Here is a 25482-nt window from a genome sequence, read left to right on the forward strand (position 1 = left end):
CCCATTCAATATGTAACACATTGTACAATCTCTGCATGGCAAGAAAGCTTGCAGACTCCTAGCTTTCCCCTGGGTGCATCAGGGCCAGCTCTTGAACATGACAGCTAATGAGTTCTCTGTGCTCAATAAACTCAAATGAAGACTGATCTAGAAAGTCCCCCAGTTATATAAATGGGTAATACTCCAGCAACTAAGAGAGACACATACTTAACTGACAACAGGAAGGATTCTCACCCACTTCTTGTTAAATCATAACTTTATGATACCTTTGGAACTGTGCCAGTATACGTTTTGAGACAGCCCCTAATGAGTGTCTCTAAGATAAATTATAAACACTTCAAAGGTGATTCTTGCTGTCACTTCTTCCTCTACCTTATTATGTTTACAATTGAAATATACAGTCTTGATCACCCCCAAAATTTTGATTGGAGATATTGGGATTACTTAGGTAAGGGTTTAACTTCCTTACATGATGAAAATTCAGCATGTGAGAATCATGAACCTTAAAATATTGTAGTTTTTCATCTTCCAATAAGTCATGCATTGCTGAGACACCACAAGGAACATCTTTGCTTCACATAATTAAAGCTGGCATGTCAAGCTCTTGATCCTAATTGTTGCTGCCTCTTTTATACATACATTCATATTCAGTTTATTTATTTGTAGGATTTTATGTTCTTTGAACACTCACTTGCTGGATTATAACAAGCATGATGACGAAAACAATAAAATATGCAGAGCACATTTCAGTAAGTAAAAGACAAGTTTAAATGGTCTCCTTCCTTTGAAGATGTCTATGTTTGACACTATCTAATTCTTTTTCATTTTCTTCTAGATGTCCCTTGGGCTCTGAATTTAATTTCTGAATGGTTTTAGTATTTGAATTTTTATAACTAAATGTTAATTATTATATTTATTAAAACACAGTGTAATGAGACCATTACCTGGTTGTGAATGCATGATAGCTAAATACGCAATTACTAAGCATGAGTACAAGGTTACTTTGAGAGATTATCATTCTCTTTTCATCCTTTTGAAGTTACTGCAATGGTAAGCATGAAAGATGAGCGCTAAGGCTTGCAGCATCACTGATGGGAATTCAGTGTTTAGAGAACACTTTGAAGTGTTTCTGGTACTAAGGGTGGTTACTAATCAAAAGGCTTGAATTTCTAAAATATCTTTTCAAAAGTAGTTCCTTTTGACTTTCTTAATTTTTTTTAAATTTTCTCATGTAGTCTTAACAAATTACATTGTAATCACTATTTTATAATGCATCTTTCCACATTTTTTGAGAGAGAAACTCATACCCCCCAGACTATGTTAATTTTCTTATTTTAGTAAATGTATTTTATTTATATTGGAAAAGATGGAGATAGATATATAATATGTGTAAAGATCTGGAGGAAGATAGATAGCTTCTATTTCTTGAAGTAGCAGAAGCACAATTATATTCTATAAGGCAATTAACTAAAGCATGGAGCAGAAGTGTTCCAAAGATTTAAATAGCCATACAAATAAACTCTAAATTAGCAAAAGCAGTATTATCAATCAGGATTTTATCTCACTGCTATGAAGTTGCTGCCAGTTAAAAGACCTGAGACTTCAAAATGAAAAGTAGACAACTCTGGAATTGAAAACAAACACACAAAACCAAAGGAGTCCAACCTGAATCCATGCAGCAGTGCAGAGGGAAGGAAGCATAGTAATGTGACTGATTCAGAATCCCCATGATACTGGGTAGCCCTCCTGATTCCTATCCCCTATTTGTCCATATGTTTCCAAAGCCCTCCAGCCAGCCTCCACCTCCTGAACATTACCAAACAGGGCCTCAGTTGGGAACCAAACCTTAGCATACATGAGAGACATTCTCATCCAAACCACCACCTGAGGTCAAGGCCATACTGGGCTGCAAAATCATGCTCCATCTGAACCCCACAAGCCCAAAAATAAAAACAAAGGAAATTAAAAGAAATGTCTTAATTGAACTGAAGCTGGTATGCAGTATCTGATGCTCAGTGATTTTATGAAAGATATCTCACATTGTCTTGCAGATGTACATACTTTTGCAAAAATTAGTCTTTGTTTGATTCAATAAGTTTAATGCTACTTTTAATTGTTATCCATTGGCATGATAAGTAACACGAATTGCTAAATGGTCTTATTAATAAAAAACCCAGAGCCAGATATTGGAGTGAAAGCTGAAAGATCAAAGAAACAGAACAAGCCAGCCACATTCTTACCTCTATGAAATCCTCAGCCTCAAGAGAGCTACTTCCTGTTTACTCATGCTTTAATACCTTTCTGTGCCCTGCCATCTTACTTCCTCTCTCTGCTCAACTATATCACTTCCTCTTTCCGCCTAGCTCTATCACTTTCTGTCTGTCTGTACAGAACTCCAGACCTCTATGGTTAACTAGTGCTGGGATTAAAGGCATGCGCCACCATGCCTGGCTCTGTTCCCAGTGTGGACTTGAACTCACAGAGATCTTGATGAATCTTTGCCTCCTGAATGCTAGGATTAAAGGTGTGTGCAACTACTGCCTGGCACTTATGTTTAATATAGTGGCTGGCTTTGTCCTGTGATCCCCAGGCAAGCTTTATTTGTTACAGCACAAATGAAATATCACCACAATGATAAGTTATTAATCAGTTCTCTCTTAAAAGCGCAAGAGTTTTGTTATTTCCAGACCCAGGAAGAAAAGTTATTCAGGATAAATAAAACAGACATACACAGAGCTGTTAATCTGAATGAAAGGGAAAAGAAAACAGCGAGAGATAAGGGCATTCAGAAAAGAGAATTCTTGGCAATTGAAAAAGAAAGTGGGAAGTCTCTGAGTTAAACAAGCTGGGCAAGCTTGATAAACACAGGAAAACTGTGACATGAGTGTAGTAATCAAGAGGCAATACAATGGCAATAGGTATTAACAAAGTATTCTTTGTGAACCATAAAATCTTGAAACAAAATACTAAAAGCTTCCCAGTATCACCAGTATGTCTCTATGAATGAGAAGTTTTAATTGGTGCAGTGATGTGTGCCTATAATCTTGGTACTTGGAAAACAAGAAAATCTGAAGTTTGAGGTCAGTGTATTACAGAACACTCAAGAGGAGCCAGGTCAATCACCAAAACAGTTATCATGATGGATAGGGAGATGCAGTCACAGGATACTAAAGGGGATAAAGCACTCCCCTAGCACAGGCAAGGATCTGGGTTTGATCACGAGGACCTGAAGGTGAAAAATAAAGCTAAAAAGAGAAGGGAGAATATTTGCTCAACAATCTGAAAAACCAAGTGACATATGAACGGCTCACTAAAATTCTGACTCACTTGAGCTAGCCTCAGTTAGTACACATACAGGTTTTTATATTTGTAATTTTTACTACCAAAATAACAAACTTTCAATGCTTTCATAACTTGACAGCATTACTATTTTTATTTACTTTATTACTTTTTGTGCATTGGTCTTTTTCCTATATGTATATCTGTGCACCACTTAAGTGCCTGATGCCTGTAGAGACCAGAAGAGAGCATCAGATTCCATGGAACTGAAGTCACATATTGTTGTGAGCTGCTATATGGGTGTTTGGAGTTGAACTCAGGTCCTCCGGAAGAGCAGCAAGTGCTCTTAACCTCTCCAGTCCATCAACATGACTATTTCAGGAATTCTATGCCATTATGTCTCTGTTAAAATTGGAGGGTTTTGAATTATTATTTATAATATTTAACTTTTCAAGTTACATATTTTTTCCTTTCCATGAAATTTGAATTTTTGTTTTCTTTTGTGGGATTTTCTTTTGTTTTTGTTGTTTTTCAGTATGTATAAGGGAGGCAAAAGGCCAACCTTGGGATTTTTTTTTTTTTTTAGAAGCTGTCCAGTTTTTGACACAGGGTCTCTCTCAGTTGTGAACCTGGAGGTCACAAATTAGACTAAGCTTGCTGTCCAGTGAGCCCTGGGTCACCAACTCTTTCTGCTCCCTTAGCAATAGCATTACAATTGCCTTCCACTATGTATAGTTTTTAATGTGGAATGCTAAAAATTGGATTCACGTCTTCATGTTTGCACAGCAAAAACTGAGCTGTCTTCAGCCCCTAAAATTTGATTCTTAATCCTTTCTTATTACATTTTAAATTTATTATATTTGTATTTTAACCATTCTGTACATACGCACAATGCATTGATTACTCTCTAGGCTAACCCTCACTTGTCTCCCCCATCAATTTCATCTTCTCTTTACAGACCCTTCTACCATATTCTGTGTTTATGATTTGTCTTGAGATCTGATGTGTTTATAACCAGGGTCATCTGTGTGACTGTGTTTGGAACTGTGTATTAGAGCCTGGTTGAGTCACTGTAGTTACACAACTGATGGTAATTATTACCACAGTCTATCAATGAACACTAACTAATTCAGTAGGGTGAATAGGACCCTATGACCCTCCTTTATCCATGATTGATTGTTGACAGGTCCACTTTTGTGCAGATACAATATAAGCAAACATGGTTATACTGAGTTCCTTATTGGAATGGCTGTGTCATGGCACACTCTAGTCCTTTTTCAGAACTTTCTTCCAGCTCCTACATTCTTTCCATATCTTCCTGAGAAGGTGATATCAATGTCTTGTTTATGGCTAGGCATTGAACATTCACTCCTTCTCAGCTTCTTGATCAGTCGTGTGTGTCTTTGCATTCACTGCCTTTCACCACAGAGAGGCTTCTCTGATTAAGGCTGAAAGTAACATTAACCTATGTTTATAAACATGAATAATTAGAAGGCAGTTTGGCACTGGGTCTATTTAACTAAGCAGCATTAGTCAGTTATTCTCAGGCATGGAGTTATTTTTTACTAGAATTTGCAATAGCAAAAACAGAGTCTGTCCAGTGGACTGCAATCAGAGAGCAGCTGGTTACTCCCATAAGAGTCATGCCACTATTGCATAATTAGGCACATCTTGCCTGGCAGACAGGTACTGTAGTTTGTAAAGTTTACAAATAATTTGTAGAGTTTACAATGACTCGTGTCTTTTCTCTCCCAGGCAGCATGCATGACAACTTCTAGAGGTATGAAATTTAACCACCAGGGAGAAATCTTCCATCTCAGTTCCAGATTAGTTTCTCTGTGCCTTTATTTCTTTAATGACTCATTCCTCTTTTAATCGGGTATTGTTTAATTTCCATGAGCTTGTGTCTTTTTAAAGCTTATTTTGCTGTGGATGTCAAGATTTATTCCATTGTGGACAGATAGCATACAAAGAATTATTAAAATTTTCCTTCATTAGTTGAAATTTACTTTGTGTCCCAATAAATGGTCTATTTTAGAGAATTTCCATGAACTACCTAGAAGAATGTATACACTGTAGCATTTGGGTAAAATATTCTAGAGGTATTCATTGAATACATTCAGTTTCTGGTGTCATTTAATATGGGATTTCTCTTTTTAAATCTGTCTGGATGAGCTATCAATTAGTGAAAGTGGAGTGCTGATGTTATTTAATGCTGTATTGAGATTAATATGTAGCATTCTGCCTAGTAGTATCTGTTTTATGAAACTGGATGCACTTGATTTTGGTCCATGTATGTTTAAGAATGCAATTTCCTCTTGGTGGATTATTCCTTTGATCTGAATGAAATGACTTTTATCTCTACTGATTAGTTTTTTTTCCTTTATTTTATAAGATTCTAGCATTGCAATGCCTGTTTGTTTTCTTGTTCCATTTGTTTTGAAATACTTTTTCCCATCCTTTTTATATAAAGTAGTGTCTATACTTCAAGGTAAAATATGTTTCCTGTAGACAAAAAGGTGGCTCATGTCTATTTTTTTTTTCATTTTTCTTTATTAAGAAATTTTTCTACTCACTCTACTACATACCACCCACAGATCCCATCTCTTCCCTCTTCCCACCCCCTAACCTCCCTCCCAAGCCAGCCCACATCCCCTAATCAAGGTCTCCCATGGGGAGTCAGCAGGGCCCAGCACACTGTGGCTCATGTCTTTAAATCCAATAGGTTAGCCTATATCTTTTGATAGGGGAGTTGAGGCCATTAATATTAAAAGTTATTATTGAAAGTTTTACATTGATTGCTGTCATTGTTTCTTAGTTCTAATTTGCACACTTGTTATTGTAACATTTTTAGTTTTCTTTTTGCAACTTCTTGGATATGGTTACCCTTTCCTTCACTCTGAAGAATCCCTTTCAGTAGTCTCTGCAGGAATGCTTTGTGGAGATGAATTCTTTTGGCTGGCTTTTAACTTCAGTAAATTCTTCTTCTCCCTTCAATATGACAGATAGTTTTGCCAACTGTAGCAGTCTAGTTGACTTATGTGATCTTAGGACTTAAAGAACATTGCTATAAGCTCTTCTGACTTTTAAAGTTTCCATTGGGAAAAAAAAATATTGCTATTATGATAGATTTGCCCATGTATGTGACTTGCCTCTTCTCTCTTGTAGCTTTCAATACTCTTTATTTGTTCTATATATTTAATGTTTTCATTATAATATGGTGTAGGAATATTTTTTTCCTGGTCCCATTTGGTGTTGTGTGGGCTTCTTACACCTATAAGGGCATTGATTTCCCCAGACTTAGATAATTTTATTCCATTAATTTTTTGAAGATATGTTGTATGTGTTGACCAGGACTTTCCCCTCATCTTTTAATCCTGTAATTAGTATCATCCCAAGGATGCTGCATATTACATTGATGAAGTTCTTCTTAAAAATTACCCCCTTTTTAATTGCATGATCATATTTTTTTTGCCTTATCTTCCAGCCATGATATTCTTCATAATCCATTCTGTTGGTGAGGTTTTCCACTGATACTTTTTAATTAACTTACTGAATTTTTCATATCAAGTAAATTTCAATTTAGGTTTTCTTCTGTATTTCTGTTTACTGGATTCACGCTTCGTATCTTGAATTGTCTTTATTGTATATTCAGCCATTTGTTTGTGTTTTCTTGAACGCAACCAGAGTTTATCCTCTTCAGATTCACTCAGGTGTTTACTCATGTCCTCATTGAACTTGAACTCTTTGAACATGTTTATAATTGTTCTCTAAAACCTGCATCTTGAGTTTGATCTACATTGTCATGTTGAGGAATATTGCTCTGAGATTGATCATCTTTTAGGGGATATACTGTCTTGATTTTTCAACCATCAATATATTACTTGTGTCTTTATAGAGGGGCCTGGGAAACTAGAGTTAGGTTGTTGATGAGTTTCTTGCTTGCCTGAGCTAGGTCATGGGTTCATTCTCTTTTTGCTGTTATCCTAACTTATCTTGTTTTAGAGAAGGTAGGGGGTGCTTGAAATTCAGTCTTTTGGTCCTTCAATGTTGTTTGTAAGTGGAGAGGCTAGGGTGATTTGACTTCAGAGGCTAATAGAGTCCCTGGGGTCTCCACTGGCTTCATGTAAATCTATTTGGGCAAAAACTGGGGCCAGATAACGTAGGGTTCTGTTTTATATCTTTGGTGGACACATTAGAGTTCCTTGGGCAAGGACCTAGGATAAGCAGTTGGTGGGACTGAGGTATCTGACCACTATTGACTTTGGGTGCATCTGCTTATACTAAGTCTTAGTAAGGATGGTGCTGAGCGAGTCCAAGGATGTCTTTCTACTTGGAGCTACATTTGTGGTTGCTTGGCTACTCTCCAGGGCAGTGGTATGGGTGTAGGGAGACCCAAAGGGTCTTATTCTTATCAAGAGTTGTTGTCTATGTGGCTGCTTAGTCAAGGTTCAGGAATCAGGTGGCTAAGCAGAGCAGGGTCAACAATTTTACGTGTGTGTGTGTGTGTGTGTGTGTGTGTGTGTGTGTGTGCGCGCGCGCATGTGTGCAAGGTCCTAGGGTAAGGTCAAGAAGTTTCACAACTTGTTTTCAGAACCTATGGTGTATCTTGAAAGAAAAAAAATAATGCTCTTAAATAAAAATTATCTAAAAACTTACATAAATTTTGTGTGCTTCTTATTATATGACTTTTTTCCACTGAAATCAAATTAAGACTGTATTCAATCATGTGTCTTGTGTACTGTGGCTCTTTTTAACTACAGATGATATGTGGAATTACACTTCAGCTCAAGAGAACAGCACAAAGACATGATGTGAGGAACAAAATGAGGGGAACAAACCACTAGGAGTCACTGCCTCTGACAGGTTGTCAGCCCTTAACCCACTAGAAGTTGCATTTAGAGAGCTAGATATTGCACATATAAATAAAAATTAAATTGACTGAAATCCCTTTAAAGAAAAGGAGGAAAATACAGTGGGTTTTGTGTACTGAGCCATTGCTTTCTGGCTGACCTTTATTATTGGTACCATAGTAATATCAAAATTCACTTTCTGGGAATTTTCTGTTTATAAATATCTGTTTTTGAAAGATCACCTACACTGGAATTATAAGAGATTTAAAACTTTAAAATTTGGTACCTTGCCTAAAACAAAATTAAAACATGATGAAAATGTTTCATAGATGTATAAAAGCAGGCTGGAGAGATGGCCCAGAGGTTAAGAGCGGTAGCTGCTCTCCCAGAGGTCCTGAGTTCAATTCCCTACAAACACTTGGTGGTCCACAACCATCTGTAATGAGATCTGGTGCCCTCTTTTTCTGGCCAGATATGGCGCCCTCTTCTGGCCTGCAGGGATACGTGCAGGCAGAAACCTATATACATAATAAATAAATCTTTTTTTTAATGCATAAAAGCTAGCATTAATGAATATTTTAGAATAAAAGACTAGGCTTTTTACACATTTCTCTTCCAATTTTGATTTAAAATAAAAAATAATTATTATAAGCTCACAGGTTTGAGTGAAGAAATCAATCTCAGAAGTGGATGTAAAGTAACCTGCTCGATTTTACAGACCTGATAAGCTTGTGCCTACTTTCTAGGATGAGACTATGAGTGGGCGGAAAATGGGGGGGGGGGCGCTTTTAAACACATAAAACAACAATCCGGACGTGCAGGGAAAGAGCGGCTTCATTTCCTTGAAATAAGCGGTGTCTCTTCAACTCCGTCAGCCGTTCTTATCTGGAAAAGGAACAGGAACAATGAACTTAGACGCTCCCCTCGGCCAGCAGTGTGTTCGCAGTGTCGCACTAGCAGTGGGCTTTGGCACGACTCCCCCATCAACTGGAAGAAGCAGCCTGTGCATAAGCTGGAAAAGCCCTCTTGATTAAAAACTTTGGACAAGTTTAATATTTATATTTAGCCGATGGTGGTAGACTTGAAGAATCATTCCTGATGTCAATAAGTTATGAATGCCCCTTAAGTTTACGAACTCATTGCCTTTCAAAATTAATTTAGCATAACCAAATAATCAGTAAATATAAACTGAGTATTTCACTACCAATACTTCATTCTCAAGTACCATGAATGGCAGCAAAAGAAGACACAGAGAAAGAGGGAAACAAATTAAAGCTCTTACTTTTAAAACAGCACCATGTATTTAAAATGCAATAATGTAAGGTAGGCACAGGGAATGTTTTTAATAATTCTTCCATGCTGCAGATGGCAGCAACAGTTCACATTATCATGGACACAATGTAGCAAACCAAGAGGAATCTGGGAAAAGCACATTTCTATTAGCAATTCTCTTTGTGCTTTCTGTAATCTGGGAAAGCATGCAGGTTTCACCAGAAAGCGGTGAACTTTGATGTTCATTTCCTTATCAACAGAGAACCAGACTATTTTTCCAGCTGCATGATGCATACCATGAAGGTTTTGTCCTTTCTGCTTTCAGGGACTAGACAGAATGCAATTTCAATCAACTTCGTAACCGCATATATTCCTTTTTTTTTTTTTTTTTGCCTTAAAAACTGACAAGTGTTAGTCCAACAAGTGAAGTGAGAACAATCACCAAGATCAAGCTTAGGAGCTGGGTGTGATGACTCACTCCTGTGATGCCAGGACTAGAGACTGTGAGGCAGGAAAACTGCAGAAAGTTCAAGGCCAGCCTCTTACACATAGTGAGTAAATACCAAGGCAGCCTGAACACCATAGCAAGACTGTGTTAAAAAAGAAAAAAAAAATTTTTGAGCATAAAACTAGAATTAGGTCCCAAAATCTGATTTCTGTTTGTCACTAAGACTTAAACAGCCTCAAACAAAAATCTAAAGTGCCTGAGAATTTTGCAGGAAGCCTATGCAGGATGGCCATGTCTATGGCATCATAATGGGGTAACTCCTGCATCAGGTCAGATCTCTCCCCTACTGTGATTCAGTCATCAAGCCAGAATTAGGAAGTCTGCTGTGAATAGATGCTAAAAATAAGCTTTTAAGATCGTGAACTAGTATGAGCACAAAACCATGATGTGTGTACACCATGCAGAACTGGCTGTAGTGTCAGAAGAGAAGAGGGAACTAAAATAGACAGAAATCACTCTATCCTGGACAGGCGATTTTCAACCCAGTGTGTATTTAATCACATGGTTAAATGTTTCCTTAAATACCAGTGTCCAGGCCTTCGTGCAGACTAGTTGAATTTCAATTTCTGCACCTGTTTTCTTGGTCACTGTATACTTTTAAAAGAAAGGTCTACCTGAAAATTCTATAATGAGCAATAGCAACTACCTACACAATGCTGAGAAAAATGTAAATTTAGTTTGAGTCCATACTCCACGTTTTTCATTCTAAAGCATCAGTGAATAGAGTTTTAGTGGATTCATGACACTGGGATCTGTATGAAGATTCTTAGTTTATTTCCTTTACTTGCATTTCAGATACAACAAATAATTGCAGATTAATAATACTAGTAGTGATATCATCTCTTGTCCTAGAAACCTCCCTGTATTCCACAGCACTTCTGCAGACAATGATATCCTGAGCTGGATCTCAAAGGAACTCAGAGGGTCTCAGTCACCTGTGACACTGGAGGTGAGCAGGTAGAGCCCTCCCTTATATATAGAACACTTAGAAATTAAGAATTAACAGGAAGTTAAGCAATTTTATTCTGGTTTATGTTGGGTTGGAAAGTGATAAAACATAAAGATAGTGGTGATGCACACATTTAATGCTAGCACTTGGGAGGCAGAACAAGCAGATCTCTGAGTGCAAAGATAGCCTGGTCTACAGAGAAAGTTCCACCATATACTAGAGCCACACAGACACAAACTCTCTAGAAAAAAAAAATGAACATACACGTACACATAAATATAAAGGATGGGAAGAATCTACAACACATAAGAGACTAAAGCAAGCTGATTTGTATAAATGTTCAGAACCATGATTTGCTTGCAAAACCATTAAAAAAAAAAAAAACCATAGAAAAGGGGTGGAAGAGGTGGGGACAGAGGGAAGAGAGTAGAAAAGTGTGTGGAGGGAGGTGGGATCTAAATTGCTTGTTGTAGAAGTAAACCACCTAAAGGAAATATTCAATTTCCTCAGCTACACATTTAACAAAACAACAGGCAAGACCCAGGTATGCTACAAAGTATTTAAATGTGTAATTCACACTTGAGCAAGCATGGGTTAGATCTTGTAACAGTCTGGCTAGAAAGATCTCACACAAATATTAAGATCCCAGATCTAATTTCAGAAAAAAAGTTTATGTAGCTTGGGTTTTGTTGGGGTTTTTTGGTGCTTGCTTGTTTTGGGGGGAAATTCCTGGAGCTAAATTTCTGAACTTGAGTTGGCAAAATGAGGCCAAAGATTCAAAGCTTGCCCATTCAACCTAGGAAGATTCTTGTCCACCAAACTCAGAAGAAATTGACACAGGGTCACAGATAGGAAGACATGTCTTGGGGATTCTTGGCATGAGTCTCAGTGCCACAAGAGAGCTAATGGCTCTCACAATCTCTCAGAACACTTAGAGGAGAACTCTGAGAATTTAGACAACTTCAGAACACATACTTCGCAATAGTTTCTTGACCCTCTGGCTAAGAACAAATGTGTATTTTGGTTGGCTAATGCATTTTCAGACTGCATCTTGTCAAAATTAACTTAAAAAGCTAGCTGTAGTCTTTGTATACATGACATACAGAGAGAAAGAAGTGAATAAATAACATGAAAAGGTCAAATTTCCTGTTTGGAATAACAGAAACATGGCTATGCATTCATCTGCGAACCACATAAAATGTGTGTACTGTGATTAAAAGGAAGACAGCCCAATACCTCTACTCTCAAGGCCTTAGCCTACTCTAAAAACAATTGCATCTTCAGCTTTGCTCCATCTAACAGAAAAACAAACATGCCTTATAGAAAATGGCATCAATAGTCTTCTTTTTTTGTTTTTTGGTTTGTTGGGTGGTTTTTGTTTTGTTTTTGTGACAGGGTTTTTCTGTGTTTCTGGCTGTCCTGGAAGATTCTCTGTAGTCCAGGCTGGCCTGGAACACATAAAGATATTGCCTTTGCTTCCTAAGTTCTGGAATTAAAGGCATGGGCCACCACTGCCAGGCTTCAATTCTTTATAATTTTTTTTTAAGATTTATTTATTTACTTTGTATAGAGCATGTATGACTACAGGTCAGAAGAGGGTACCAGATCTCACTACAGATGGTTGTGAGCCACCATGTGGTTGCTGGTATTTGAACTCAGGACCTCTGGAAGAGCAGTCAGTGCTCTTAACCTCTGAGCCATCTCTCCAGCCCTTCAATTCTTAAATACTAAGTACTATTATAATATCTATGTACACACATATATACACATATACGCCTGTACAAACACATACACATGCATATATATACATTCACATGCATTTACATGTACACACATGCACACACACACAAACACACACAAACACACACACTTATGTACCTATGGTGACTAATTTTGTTGTCAACCTGACTGCATCTGGAATTAATTAAAACTCAAACATCAGGGCACACCTGTGAGGGACTTTTCTTCTTTGGATTACTTGAAGTATAAGATCTACCCTAAACCTAGATTATGTGAGATCAGAAGACCTACCCTAAATCTGGACAACACCCTCTGGTGGCAGCTCACTTAAAGGACATAAAAGAAGGAGGGCTTTGTTTTTTGCCTGCTTGCCCCTACTCTGGCTAGAAAGTCTGTCTATCCTGTTCCCAAGGCTCCCCTTTGCTGGTATTAGAATCTATGTCTTTGGGATTCCAACATATACTGAACACAGGTAGCTAGCTGTCTAGGACTTCCCTGGGACATCAGTGCCAGACCTTGGCTGCTGAGACATCTGGTGTCTCATAGACTGAGGAACTAACTATAAGGAGACAGCCATTGGTGGCCTATTTGGACCACAGCCTGCAATCCACTCTAATAAATCCTTTTTCTGCATAATTATGCCAGTTATATACATATGTATATTAGTTCATTCTATCAGTTCTGCTCCTTTAGAGAACACTGACTAACACACATACATACATAAATACATATAAAGACATACACACATGTACACATTCACACATATAGACACACACATTACATATATTTGTGTGTGTGTGTGTGTGTGTGTGTGTGTGTGTGTGTGTGTGTATGAGAGAGAAAACAGAGATCAAGATCTTGCTCAACTAAATCTTTATCTCTCAGTCTGTTGTTCCAAAGAAGAAACAAATATAAGTGGGAAAAGGAAGAGAATAAAACATTGAAAACAACATTCTGCTGAACAACGAAAAAGTGGAGACATTTTTATATTCATTAAGGGAGACCAGGAGGCCATAAAATTAAAGGAAAGGAAGAACTCATGAAAACAAACACTATATATACAGTATGACTGATAATCTAGGATCAAAATTCAAAGTTTAAATATTTGTTTTTAATTTATAGCTTAGGCTCAATTTCTAAGAAATGGTCTAATAAGTAACACAATGAGCAAAGTCTACATATTTTTCCAATATTAGCTTTATTTTTAATTAGTGGGGGGATGTCTGTCTGTCTGTCTGTCTGTGGGAGTGTGCATATGATTACAGTCCTTGAGGTAGCCAGAGATGTGGATCCTCTAGAGCCCAGTTAGCAGGCTGTTGTGAGCCACCCAAAGTGGATGCTGAAGATTGAACTCCGGTTCTCTGCAAAAGTAGGACATATTCTTCCTGCTGAGCTGTTTCTCCAGCACAATTTTCCAAATTGTATGGGAATTAATTAAAAATAACTACAGAAATGTCTCCCTCCCTCTCCTCTCACCAACCTCTCCTATGCGTCTCCATCTCCCTCTCAAAATTATAGTATTTTTCATATACACACACACACACATACATACATCTGTACAACCTCTGAGTCCTTTTAGTGTTACTTACATGTATATGTCTTTATAGTTAACCACCTGGTAATGGATAATCACTTAGGGGGCTCATCCCTGTGGAAGGCCAATTTTTCCCTCTCTCAGCAGTTGTAAATGTTTGTAGCTGATTGTTTTGGGGTGAACCCCCATGAGATTTCCCACATCCACAGTGGCACATCAGCTGGTGTTGTCCTTGTTCAGGTCTTGCTCAGGCAGCCATATTGCTGAGATTTTGTGGGTACATCTTCCTGTCATATACCAAAGACTATTTCACAGCAGACTTCCCATCCTCTGGCTTTTACATTTCTGCCCTCTCTTTTGCAATGTTCCCTGAGCCTTAGGTAGTAGAGTTTGAGTTGTAGGCATATCAATTGGTGCTGGGCACCCCAAGGTCAGTTTTTATCTGTAATTTGCCCAGTTGTGCTATCTGTAATGTTCTCCTTCTGTTATAGAAAGAAGCTTTATTGATGAGGCATAAGACCTACACTTAATCTCTAGGAATAAAGATTATAATGTACTTAGGAATTTCAATGATTAAGGAAAGTGTCAGTAATAAGTTGTCTTCTAAGTTCCATGACCTTACTAGCCACACACAGTTGGTTAGGTTTACAGGACCAGGTATAATTTGCCTCCTGTTAGGCAAACTTTAAGTACAATTTGATAGGAAGTCACAACATGCCCACACGGTTGGGCTTGCCTGGTGGACCGCCTAGTTATTTCCGGTTCAAAATAGCCATTTCTGGGTCAAAACATCTCACGTGACTAGGACTCCGTGCCTTTGCATGTTTGTGTAAAGCGCGCCCAGCCATGTAATCTATGCACATGCGTAGAGTAGCCACATGCGTTCTTGTACGCATGCGCGACCCACTCTTTAAAAAGCCAGCACCATTTTGCACCAGTCTCTTCTCTTCTTCTCTCTTCCTTTTCTCTTGACCACGTGTGTGTTTCTCACAGGCCTGTCCCGTCACTTCTATCCTATATTAATAAACAGCTCTTCTGTGGATTTGTTGTGTTTGGGACGTGTTCCTCACGGGGTAAGAGCACCAAAATAACTAACACAATTCCTTGGAATTCCTTAGGAATATCTTGCCATGCAGATCATAACTGTGGTTTATAGGCATCAAAGCTGGGTAGGACTGTTTAATGGTTTCTTCCTTTGCCAACTTACATAGCACCTTCCAGTACTATTAAAGATAGTCCTCATGGAGGAGGCATTGGGGTCAGATTCAGCTGAATTGTTCAAAAGCCCCATGTCTAAAGTTGCCTTCAACTTCCAGGAGGCATGCAAGGGCAACAGGAATAGTCTATGTTGTCTTGTAAGTCTCTTAGATTCCCATGACCAACCTCAAAAGGAGGTTTCTCAGGCCTAACACTGGTATTTTTGTTAGATAGTCTATGACTCTCAGAGTACATTGTATCATTTCTCCCTTCCCATTTGTGTGTGTGTGCGCACACACATGTGCACGCGTGTGCGCGCGCACACACACACATACACATTTTAGGTTAGTATAAAATAATGAGTCCTTCTGTCTTTTACAAACATCCTAAGTATTATTTACCCCTCCCCTCTCAACCTCTGATCTTCTAGTTCTTAAACAGAGATAAATATTAGCAATAAAATAACAATAATAAAAAAGAAAGGAGAGATTGGGCAAAGGCATGTAGATGAGACATCTTTTATATTATCTCTTGCTGATGTGTTTGCTTAGTAAATGTGCCAAAAGCAAGAAAAGGTAGCCCTATTTGTATATTAGAAAAAGAGAAGTCAGAGGCTATGCTTTTCCCATTTTATTTATGAAAATATAAAACTTTTAAATGTGTAATCCATATAAATGATTCAAGAGTATCAGAAAAATTTACAAAAACTATTAATTCTTTTAAGTAGTAATTTTACTATATCTGAAACAAATGAAAATATGGAAATATGTACATGCTTTGAAAATGTCATGAACAGAAGAATGTATAAAGAAAAGATGATATATATTCATGATAGAGGGGTTTGTGGTGGGTATTATGTTCCCTGAAATATTGTGTGTTCCCCAAAATAAACATATCTGGGGTCAGAGAACAGACAGCCACTAGAACAGAGCCAGAAATGGTGGCTAGAAAATGGGAAGAGTAAGCCACAACAGAAGTTGGGCGGTGGTGGTACACACCTTTAATCCCAGCACTTGGGAGGCAGAGCTAGCCAGATCTCTGAGTTCAAGGCCACTTTAGAAACAGCTAAGCATGGTGACCCACGCCTTTAATCCCAGGGAATGGGGGCAGAAAGAAAAAGGTATATAAGGCGTGAGGACCAGGAACTAAAGAAGAAAAAGCACGTAGTTAGTTAAGCATTTGGTTGGTTAAGCATTCAGGCTTTGGAGCAAGACAGTTCAGCTGAAAGCCATTGGGATGAGGACTCAGAAGCTTCCAGCCTGAGGAAACAGGATCACCTGAGGAACTAGCAAGGTGAGATAGCTGTGGCTTGTTCTGCTTCTCTGATCTTCCAGTACTCACCCCAATAACTGGCCTCGGGTTTGGTTTATTAATAAGACCTTTTAAGATTCCTACTACAGGGGTTTTTTAATGGTTTTATTTGTTTGTTTGTTTGTTTATTATGTATGCAATGTTTTGCCTGCATGTTGCCTGAAGGCCAGAAGAGGGCACCAGATCTCATTATAGATGGTCATGAACCACCATGTGGTTGCTGAGAATTGAACTCAGGACCTCTAGCCAGTGCTCTTAACCTCTGAGCCATCTCTCTAGCCCTCATGATAGAGTTTTATTTAGAAAAAAAAATATGAACAAAATGCTACTGCTTGCTAAGAAATTAATGCAACTGGAAACATAAATATTTAATTAATTTTTTTCTTATTTGTGGTATGTGTGTTTGACTATGTTAGTGTGCACCACACATGTGAGGTTCCCCACAGAGGCCAGAAGAGGGTATCCTTGGATCCCCTGGAGCTGCAGTGACAGGTGTTGTGGTAGGCAGGACTATACATGTTCTGAGAAGGGAGTTATTGGAAAAACAAAAGAATGCTTAAGCTATGGGTCATCACTTCAATCAAAATGAGTAAGACACAGAAAGGCAAATATTCCATGTTTTCTCTTATTTGTGCATCCTATAATTCTCTGTACACATAAGCTACACACACACATACACACAATTTGACATAAATGCAGAAGAGAGACTAAGGAATAGGAGATGGTAGGAAGATGACAAGAGGAAATCATGGTAAAGACAGAAAACAGAAAGGAAGTATATGGTCAAGGTATGCTGGAAAGGATTGTCTATATGGAATCCAGCAGTAAGAATGATGCACATATGCCAAATAATAATAATAATAATAATAATAATAATAATAATAATAATAATAATAATTTATCCTGGAGGGCTGGCTTCCTGTCTTACCTTGTGACCTGTCTGGATTTACTCGGCTATTACAGGTTATCCTGCCATTTGGCCTTCACCAGGAATTAGAAACTTATTTCAACGTAAGCTTAGCAAGAAGAGAAGAGGGAAGCCCCAGGAGATAAGATGAAATGCAGGGACCAATGATGGTATTCCAGGGCCACCACAGGCCCTCCAGGAACACAGGCACAGGGCCACTCCACTGCTGGGCCACAGATGTACAAAAGGAGCAACAATCTTGATTAAGAGTTTATAAAGCACCTGTCTTCATCAAAGCATTACAGAACAAACATACAGAGGCTCCTATATTTGGGAATAGCATCACAGTGGGAAGAAGTGTGTCTTAGTGAACTGTGGAGTGTTTGAAGAAGTCAAGCCTGAGGAAGGTTCTGAAAACAAAAAGGAAGAAGACATCAGATATTTTGAAAACAATATCTTGGCCACAGAGGTTAGGAAATGTAGAATAAATCCAAGGTTGAACCGACAGTTGCCTGCAGGTGCCCTTGTCTAAGATTTTACATAAGGCTGGAGTGGCCTCTCTGCAAGTCAGTGATTCGAGCACGCTTGTGGCAGCTGCCCCCAGACAGTTGAGACTATGAACTCTCTTTCCAAACCTTCAATTCTCTTCTTACCTGTTCATTTTCTAAAGAGGTTGACAGCACTGATTGCATTTTGATTCTGACAATATTCCCATTTCTTTCTAATTTTGAAGTAAAGCAAAAAAAAAAAAAAGCAAAAGCAAGCAAAAGACTTTTAACTGAATGGTAAGGGAGATATCAGTGGATTGGACATCAAGTCTTGTAGAACGGAAAACAAACCCCATAGACATCTCCCAACCAAAGGTTCTCTCAAACTCCATTGCTAAGCAGATCCCCAACCCCAAAGCCCCAGAGAAGTGAAAGCACACATACTAACGGGACTAGGCCCATGGTCCTGTCAAAAACCCCAGGAAAGCCGACGGGAACTGGATTGCACTGGAAGGTAAGAAGAGGAAGAGACCCCATGCTCTTGGGGTGCTGCAACATCACCGACCTCAGGCTCAACCGTTGACGTGTATACGCTTTCTCTGTAAACTTTCAAGGCAGGTAGTGTCTTAGTGCAATGCTGGACTTCAGACATCTCATTATCCATGCCCCCTCTTCTGCGCTTGCAGAGTCCCTGGACAGCCCCTGTAGCATCAGCAGCATAGATAGCCATAGCAGCTCTGGGAGTAATGCTCAGACAAACCCAAGAAATCAAGGCCAAATTGAAAAACACAGACTGGTTCCCTGGCAAGCGTGGTGATCCCACCATGGCAACAGTCACGGCTGGTTACCCAGAAGCCTAGCAGGATTGAAATCATTAACAAATCGACTATTCAGCTAGCTATCATTTTTCACACTCCCTTCCACTACCATGGCTCAGACGGCTTGTGGTTTAGACCCATCAACCCAAGCAACACTGACTTTACACCCATCAGTTTGTTCTGGGCCTTTAGAATTTCTACTATCCTAGCTGGTAACACTCTGAGCAAACTAGGGTGTTGTGTGACATTTTGTTTGTGTTCTGAAAAATAAAGCTTGCCTGGAGATCAGAGGACAGAGTTAGCCACTCATTAACCATAGAGGCCAGGCAGTGATGGCACATCACTTAATCCCAGCACTTGAGAGAAGGAAGCAGGAAGATAAGGAGTTCAAAGCCACCCTGGGCTACATGAGATTGAACCCGTCTAAAAGAGAAGCAGAGCCAATTGGTGGTGGCTCACACCTTTAATCCCAGCACTAGGGAGGTGGAAACAGGAACATAAGGCCAGTGGAGACAGGATCTTGCCAATTCAGTCTAAGGATTTGTAAAGACGGGATCTTCCCCATTTGGTCTGAGCATTGGCAGAGGTAAGAAGTTTCAAATGACTGCTGTTTTGCTTCTCTGATCTTTCAGCTTTCACCATTAATATCTGATTCCAGGTTTTTATTATTAAGACAAATTAGGATCACACTTCAGTAGAGTTATCTAAATCGTGTAATGACCCTTCACAGAGGGCTTAAAAATAGGCATCTTTTACATCTGAGACATTTTAGCCCTTCAAAACTGGACAAGTCTCTTCAACTAACTGATAAAGTTGTCTCCATCTTGGCTCTTGTGGGCCTTGTAGTCCATCATTCCATTCAGTAACTCAGTTTTGTTCACAACCACTCCAGGGAATGTGACATAAAGTATTGACCTGATGCCACAGAAAATTCTCCATTATCTGACTCTTCTTCCACTGAGATCTAGCTGATGACATAGGGCAGACCTGAAACCCCCGGTAGATTTGGAATATCACAACTTGAAGAAAATAGCCTTGCATGTGTCCCTTTCATAATTACCTCATGAAAGTAAAAATTGGGGAGGCGGGGATACAGAGAATAGTCTTGAGATATATTTCAATGTTGCTTTCTGTTCCCTAACTGCCTTATCTTTGCAAACCAGATGCACACAGGGAAGATCTGAAAACATTTCTCTTGGATATTCTATGTAGCTACAATAACACTGTATTTGATTCTATACATTCAGAGAAACATCTACAAACTCTGGTTTGATCTGACCTCCAAACACTGCTTAACATTGCCACAAAATGTCTTTTTCCATGTCCCCTATCCTGTATGCATACAAATTTGCCATTACAATTAAGGAACTAATTTGCTTTGATTCAGAACTTTTGGCATGTAACATTTTTATTAAATTACCAAGCTTTATTGTTAAGAATTTAAAAATATTTTGAGGGCCTTATGCTCCGAATAGATATTTTTTTTAAAAAGTAAAGTTATTGAATGTTAAACAGATCACAGAAATGTGATCTGCCATCATTATCAGAGAGTCCTCCTCACAAGACCACAATGCCTGTGGGTTTGTAAAGGGTACAGAGGTGAGCCACTCTAGAGACAGTGACATGGAACAGTGTCTGTTTTACTGCACATGAGCAACCACTTAGATAGTGGAAGCCTATCCACTATGATTGCTTAGCACATTTCCTCAGATTGAACAGTGATCGCTCATACCACCAGGGGTCTCTATCAGAAGACGTATAAAAAAGGAGACTAGAGCACAGACTCCTTAGCATGCTAGCTGCCAGCTGCCAGCAATTCATGCCACTTCCGAACCCAGTGTTCTGACTTATGGGAATACTCAGGAGCGTGGTGTGCCATGCTTCTTATTTAGAAGTAAAGTATGCCAGGTAGGCTGACTGCCAGGTCATGATTGAATTTTCTCCTACAGTGAATAGACCTCAGAATATTCAGTGAATAGAAAAACATTCGGTTAAGATAATAAGTATTTTCTGTGCCTTTTGTACCTGAAGTATATATTACTTTTTATAACCAGGTTTATTTTTAAATGTGAGCTGCAATGCACCTATCAAAGTCTTAAGATTGAAGCATTTCTAAACAAATACAACTTTGTGTTGTACTTTGAAATAAATGATTTTTTTCAAAAAATAAACATTTAGTCTATCAGAATATAAGGTTTGCTCCTTATCAAGAAACCTTTACAACCATTACAAACAATAAAATGATAAATATGAGAAACATGTTATTGCTTTGTAATACAATTAAAATATATTTTACAGAATGAATACCAAAAATAAAATATAATGGACAAAAACATGTAGGCAATAATTGTGAAAAGACATAGTTGATATATTCTGTAAATAAACTCTGCTACATGAGAAGTAAAATATATTTCTGTTAACAAAGTGATATGTATTTTATAATTCTATCCTTTCGTTCCATACGATAGGACTCTCTATGTGAATTTACTAATACATAAACCCCCTTCATAGGCAAATTGCTCACTGTTCTATGACTGGTTGCAGCCTCCAAAGAAGGCTGTGGTAGTTTGAATGTAAACTGACTCTCATAAACTCACAAGGAGTGGCAATACTGGGAGGTGTGGCTTTGTTGGAGTAGGTATGGCCTTGTTGGAGGAAGCATGTCACTGTGGAGAACTTTGAGGTCTCATATATGCTCCAAGCCATGCCTAGTGTCTCTGTTCACTTCCTGTTGCCTGCAACAGTAGGACTCTTAGCTACTTCTCCAATACAATGTCTGCCTGTATGCTGCCATGTCCCACTATGATGATAATGGACTAAACCTCTGACAATATAAGCCACCCCACTAAATATTTTCCTTTATAAATTTCTTGTGGTCATGGTGTCTCTTCACAGCAATAGAAACCCTAACTAGGACAGAAGTTGGTACCAGGGATTGGAGTATTGCTGTGATAGGCCTGACCATGTTTTTGTTTGGAGGAATTTGGACTTTAGTACAGTGGAAAGTTTTAAGCATGCTTAATGGGCTATACTTTAGGAGCATGGAAGACAGTCGTGATGAGAGTGATTTGAACTGTGCAAGGGGGGTGGGGGCTGGCTCAAAGGTTCCAGAGGAGAAGAATGTTAGTTTGTAGCCTAGAGACAGATCTTGTGACATTTTGTTGAAGATTGTGGCTGCTATTTGCCCTTATCTGAAAGATTTGTCTGTGGCTAAAATGAAGAGATTTGGATTAATTCCCTTAACAAAAGACATCTCAAAACTCTGTTGTGTGGTTGCTAGTGTTAACTCTAATGAAGATATATAATGAAAAGGATCAAGCTGAACAAGGAAAAATCTCTGAAGAGAAAAGGAGCACCAGGAAGTGAAATGGAGCTAAATCCTCTATTCAAGGAGGTAAACTGATTGAAAATGGAATAAAATGAGTGATGACTTCAGGGCAAGATCTCAACCAGCTAAGTTTCCAACTTGTTAGGAATTTAAGAAAAGCTTAGAGCCACGTGTAGTGGTGAATGCCTTTAATCCCTGCACATGGAAGGCAGAGGCTGGTGGATCTCTGAGTTTGAGGCCAGCCTGGTCTACACAGTGAGAGATCCTGTCTCAAAAAATAAGGAAGAGAACAATTTAGGCCTGGACCTTGGGCCTCCATGTAACACAACACATATACACAGCGTACACACACACAGCATACACACACACACACACACACACATACACACACACCACATTCACTACATATGTGCAGATATTGATTCCTATGCTTCATACATTTCTATATAATTGCAAAAGCCAAAACAGAATTTGCAGATCTATTGTATCAAAATGGAAGGTCGCAGTAAATGGAGTTTCCAAGTGGGAAACTCAAAATCCTAGTATTAAACTTTCAAATTTAATTTCAAAACCCAAAAAACAACATCTGGATTTTGATTACACATAGCTTAACTTGAATTACTCAAATTCACACATGCTCAAGGCCCATAGATTTCTCACATTTATGAATGTTTTTCTATATTCCTTAGTGCCTTCATGTTTTCTACATGTCTAAATCTTCTGCTTTGTTTAATGATGAAAGGGTTTGTCTTTCAAAGCTATTCTCTCATTTTCATTCAATCTGCATTACCTCCTCAATTCTTTTCATGTCAATGAAATACAGTGGTAAGTTTATTGTAGAAACCACCATGTCCTATTGTGTGTAATCCCTGCCCAACTTCTACTCTCCTCCATCTTTGCTAGATCAAGCTGATTCTGGGCAGGCTGTGACACAGAACTGTGTTTTATTTTTGTTTTCAAGCTGTCCCCATCAAACATAGAGCACTTGGTCTTATATGTAGTTAATTTCAGTTCTGTTTTTTTTTAATTAAGCAAATATTTAGCAACACTGTCTAAAAATAATATTTGGCATTTTAATAGAAGGTCTGTCAACAGTCTTTGTAAAAGAAAAAGAAGGCTTTTACTTAAGTCAAAGTTCTGGTGATCATCTGAAAATCAAAGATCTGCTGAGGGAACTGACAGAAATGTCTGCCTATGACAAAGGCGTGGCTATGGAACTGTATGTTCCAGTTCTCGTGTTTCCTGTAGGTAACAAACACTACAATTAGAAATTCAAACTTTAGTATTACATCATGTGGGAAAGAACGGAGAAATGTGTACAGAGTCCGTGTTCCCTGAAGAATCCATGACAGATGGGATCGGGACTGGGAGGAGGGGAGGGAGGGAAAAGTAGGTCACCATGTATTGTATGAGAGAAGAATAAAAGAAAGAAAAAAAGAAGAAAAAAATCGGGAACAATCTACGTCACCAGCAAAGGAAATGTGAGCTCTATTCTGAGTCACTTGGGTGCCTCAGAGCATTGATCTATCAAACTGATTGCAATGGTTGTAAATTCCTCTTAAGACTTTCCTGAAGGTTAAGTAAACCACCATAAATAGCTCTGGACTTAGAGTAATTCATGGAACATAATGAAGCCTATGAACAAACTAGTTTCTAATTTCTTTATCTTCTAAAGTGGACAAGGAATGATAGAAAAAAACAGAGGCAGCATTTCTTCTATGAGAAAAATAACTTCATGGCAATTAGAATTCTCTAGCCACTTAAATAGTTGAACTGTCAACTTAGAGGGCTTTGCCCTGAACTTCTTAGAGGGGACATTCTCATCCTTCAGTGTGAGCTTATAGAGGACAGTCTCATCTTGGGAAGAGGTCAAGTTATATCTCCCTCCAGGTGGAAAACAGGAATGCTGATGCTTGGAATGTGGTTGTCACCAAGAACAGCAGAGTTCTGGCAAGCTCCTGCTGATCATTCTGTCATTATTAGTTGGATAGGAACAGTCCTTATCTCCTTCCTACGTGGAGAGATTGGAATTACTCACACATTTATCACAACGTCATTAATTTGGTGCATGTGGGTGTTTCATGGCATTTCCGATCCTTGAAATATAACACTAAAGCTTTAATTTTTTGTAAAGAATAGTGAGCACAGACAGCTCACAGCTAAAGATGAGAGTTAAGAGGTCACTGAAATCTGGGAGCTAGGAGAAGAGAGCCAGCCACAGGAAGTCTCAGGCTCTCTCAAACACAGCACTCACTACATAAAGCCGTTAAGAAAGATGAAGCAATGGCATGGAATAACCAGGATACCTACTGCAAGCATTAATACTCCTAATCTGCCTGAAATGCCCTAAACATCTGCAACAGAAAGCTAGCATCAATAATGAATAACTAATGATGTTTTTGCTTAGAAAATCTACCAAGAGAGGTTCAGGGAAACCTATGTGTGTTGTACTTCATTTTTGTGCTTAGCTTAGTAAGAAGAAAAATGTGGAGAATTTGCTGAATGGCAGACATACCAGCATTCTACACAGCACTTAGAAAGCGAGGCCAAATCCCTCAGTAAAGGGAAGGTCTGTGTCACTCATTGTATCAAGGTCCTCAATCCCACTTATGTTACTTGAAGTCTACTATCTCAAATTAAAGATCAGTTATAAGCACATGGGAAAATGTCAAACCCGATAGATTGGGCTTGAAGACTAGGATTGAATATGAAATAAATCACACAATTCATACCTATATATGGAGATGATACCTGCCTTGACACCTTTACCAATGAAGAGTTACTTGAAGTAGCGTTACAATAATGGAACAAAATACAAAATAGCCAGAACCCTCCTGTATGCAATTTGAAAATTGAACATTGCATAAAGTGAAACATGGGCTTCAATAAACACAAAAATAGAAAGAAAAATGGAAAAGAAGATACATATGCCTGTGTTTATGGAAGCTACCAATGAAAAACTTGGGAAACACTGGCCATATAACAACAGCCTGAAAGTTTAGACTTATTTTTACATCTGTGGGATGATAAAGCCTTAAAATACAAGATATCAAAGAAATTATTAGTAGCATTTTTAAAGTTTTCAAGAAATCATGAAGTGTTTCAAGTGATGGAAATGAGTAAATAGTGGTGGTCACTCTAAGAGCAAATAGATAATGATTAAAATTTTTACCTTCTCAAGGAGAATTAATGGTATATTAAAATGGTTGTTTGCTTTTAACTTGGCCTAGCAATAAAAGTTTTATATGCTTATTCAAGTGACCTAGCAGTCTGATTTTCATAAAGTATATCATTATCA

At 38.4% G+C, this 25482-nt stretch overlaps 1 protein-coding gene across 4 annotated transcripts in view; it reads left to right on the forward strand.

Annotated features, from left to right (window-relative positions):
* The window catches only part of Plscr5 (phospholipid scramblase family member 5), a 29597-nt gene extending 23742 nt beyond the window's left edge, over positions 1–5855 (forward strand). For 2 of the 4 annotated variants that reach the window (XM_036193799.1, XM_036193795.1), the window contains one exon: positions 667–2171. In XM_036193799.1, the coding sequence (XP_036049692.1) occupies positions 667–705 (39 nt within the window). In that variant the 3' untranslated portion in view covers positions 706–2171. Of the gene's footprint in view, positions 1–666; positions 2172–5034 lie in introns of those variants that run through there. The other 2 variants (XM_036193797.1, XM_036193796.1) reach the window with 2 other exon arrangements.
* The last annotated feature ends 19627 nt before the right edge of the window (positions 5856–25482 follow it).

The sequence above is a fragment of the Onychomys torridus genome, chromosome 7, assembly GCF_903995425.1.
Source record: "Onychomys torridus chromosome 7, mOncTor1.1, whole genome shotgun sequence".
Classification (NCBI taxonomy): domain Eukaryota; kingdom Metazoa; phylum Chordata; class Mammalia; order Rodentia; family Cricetidae; genus Onychomys; species Onychomys torridus.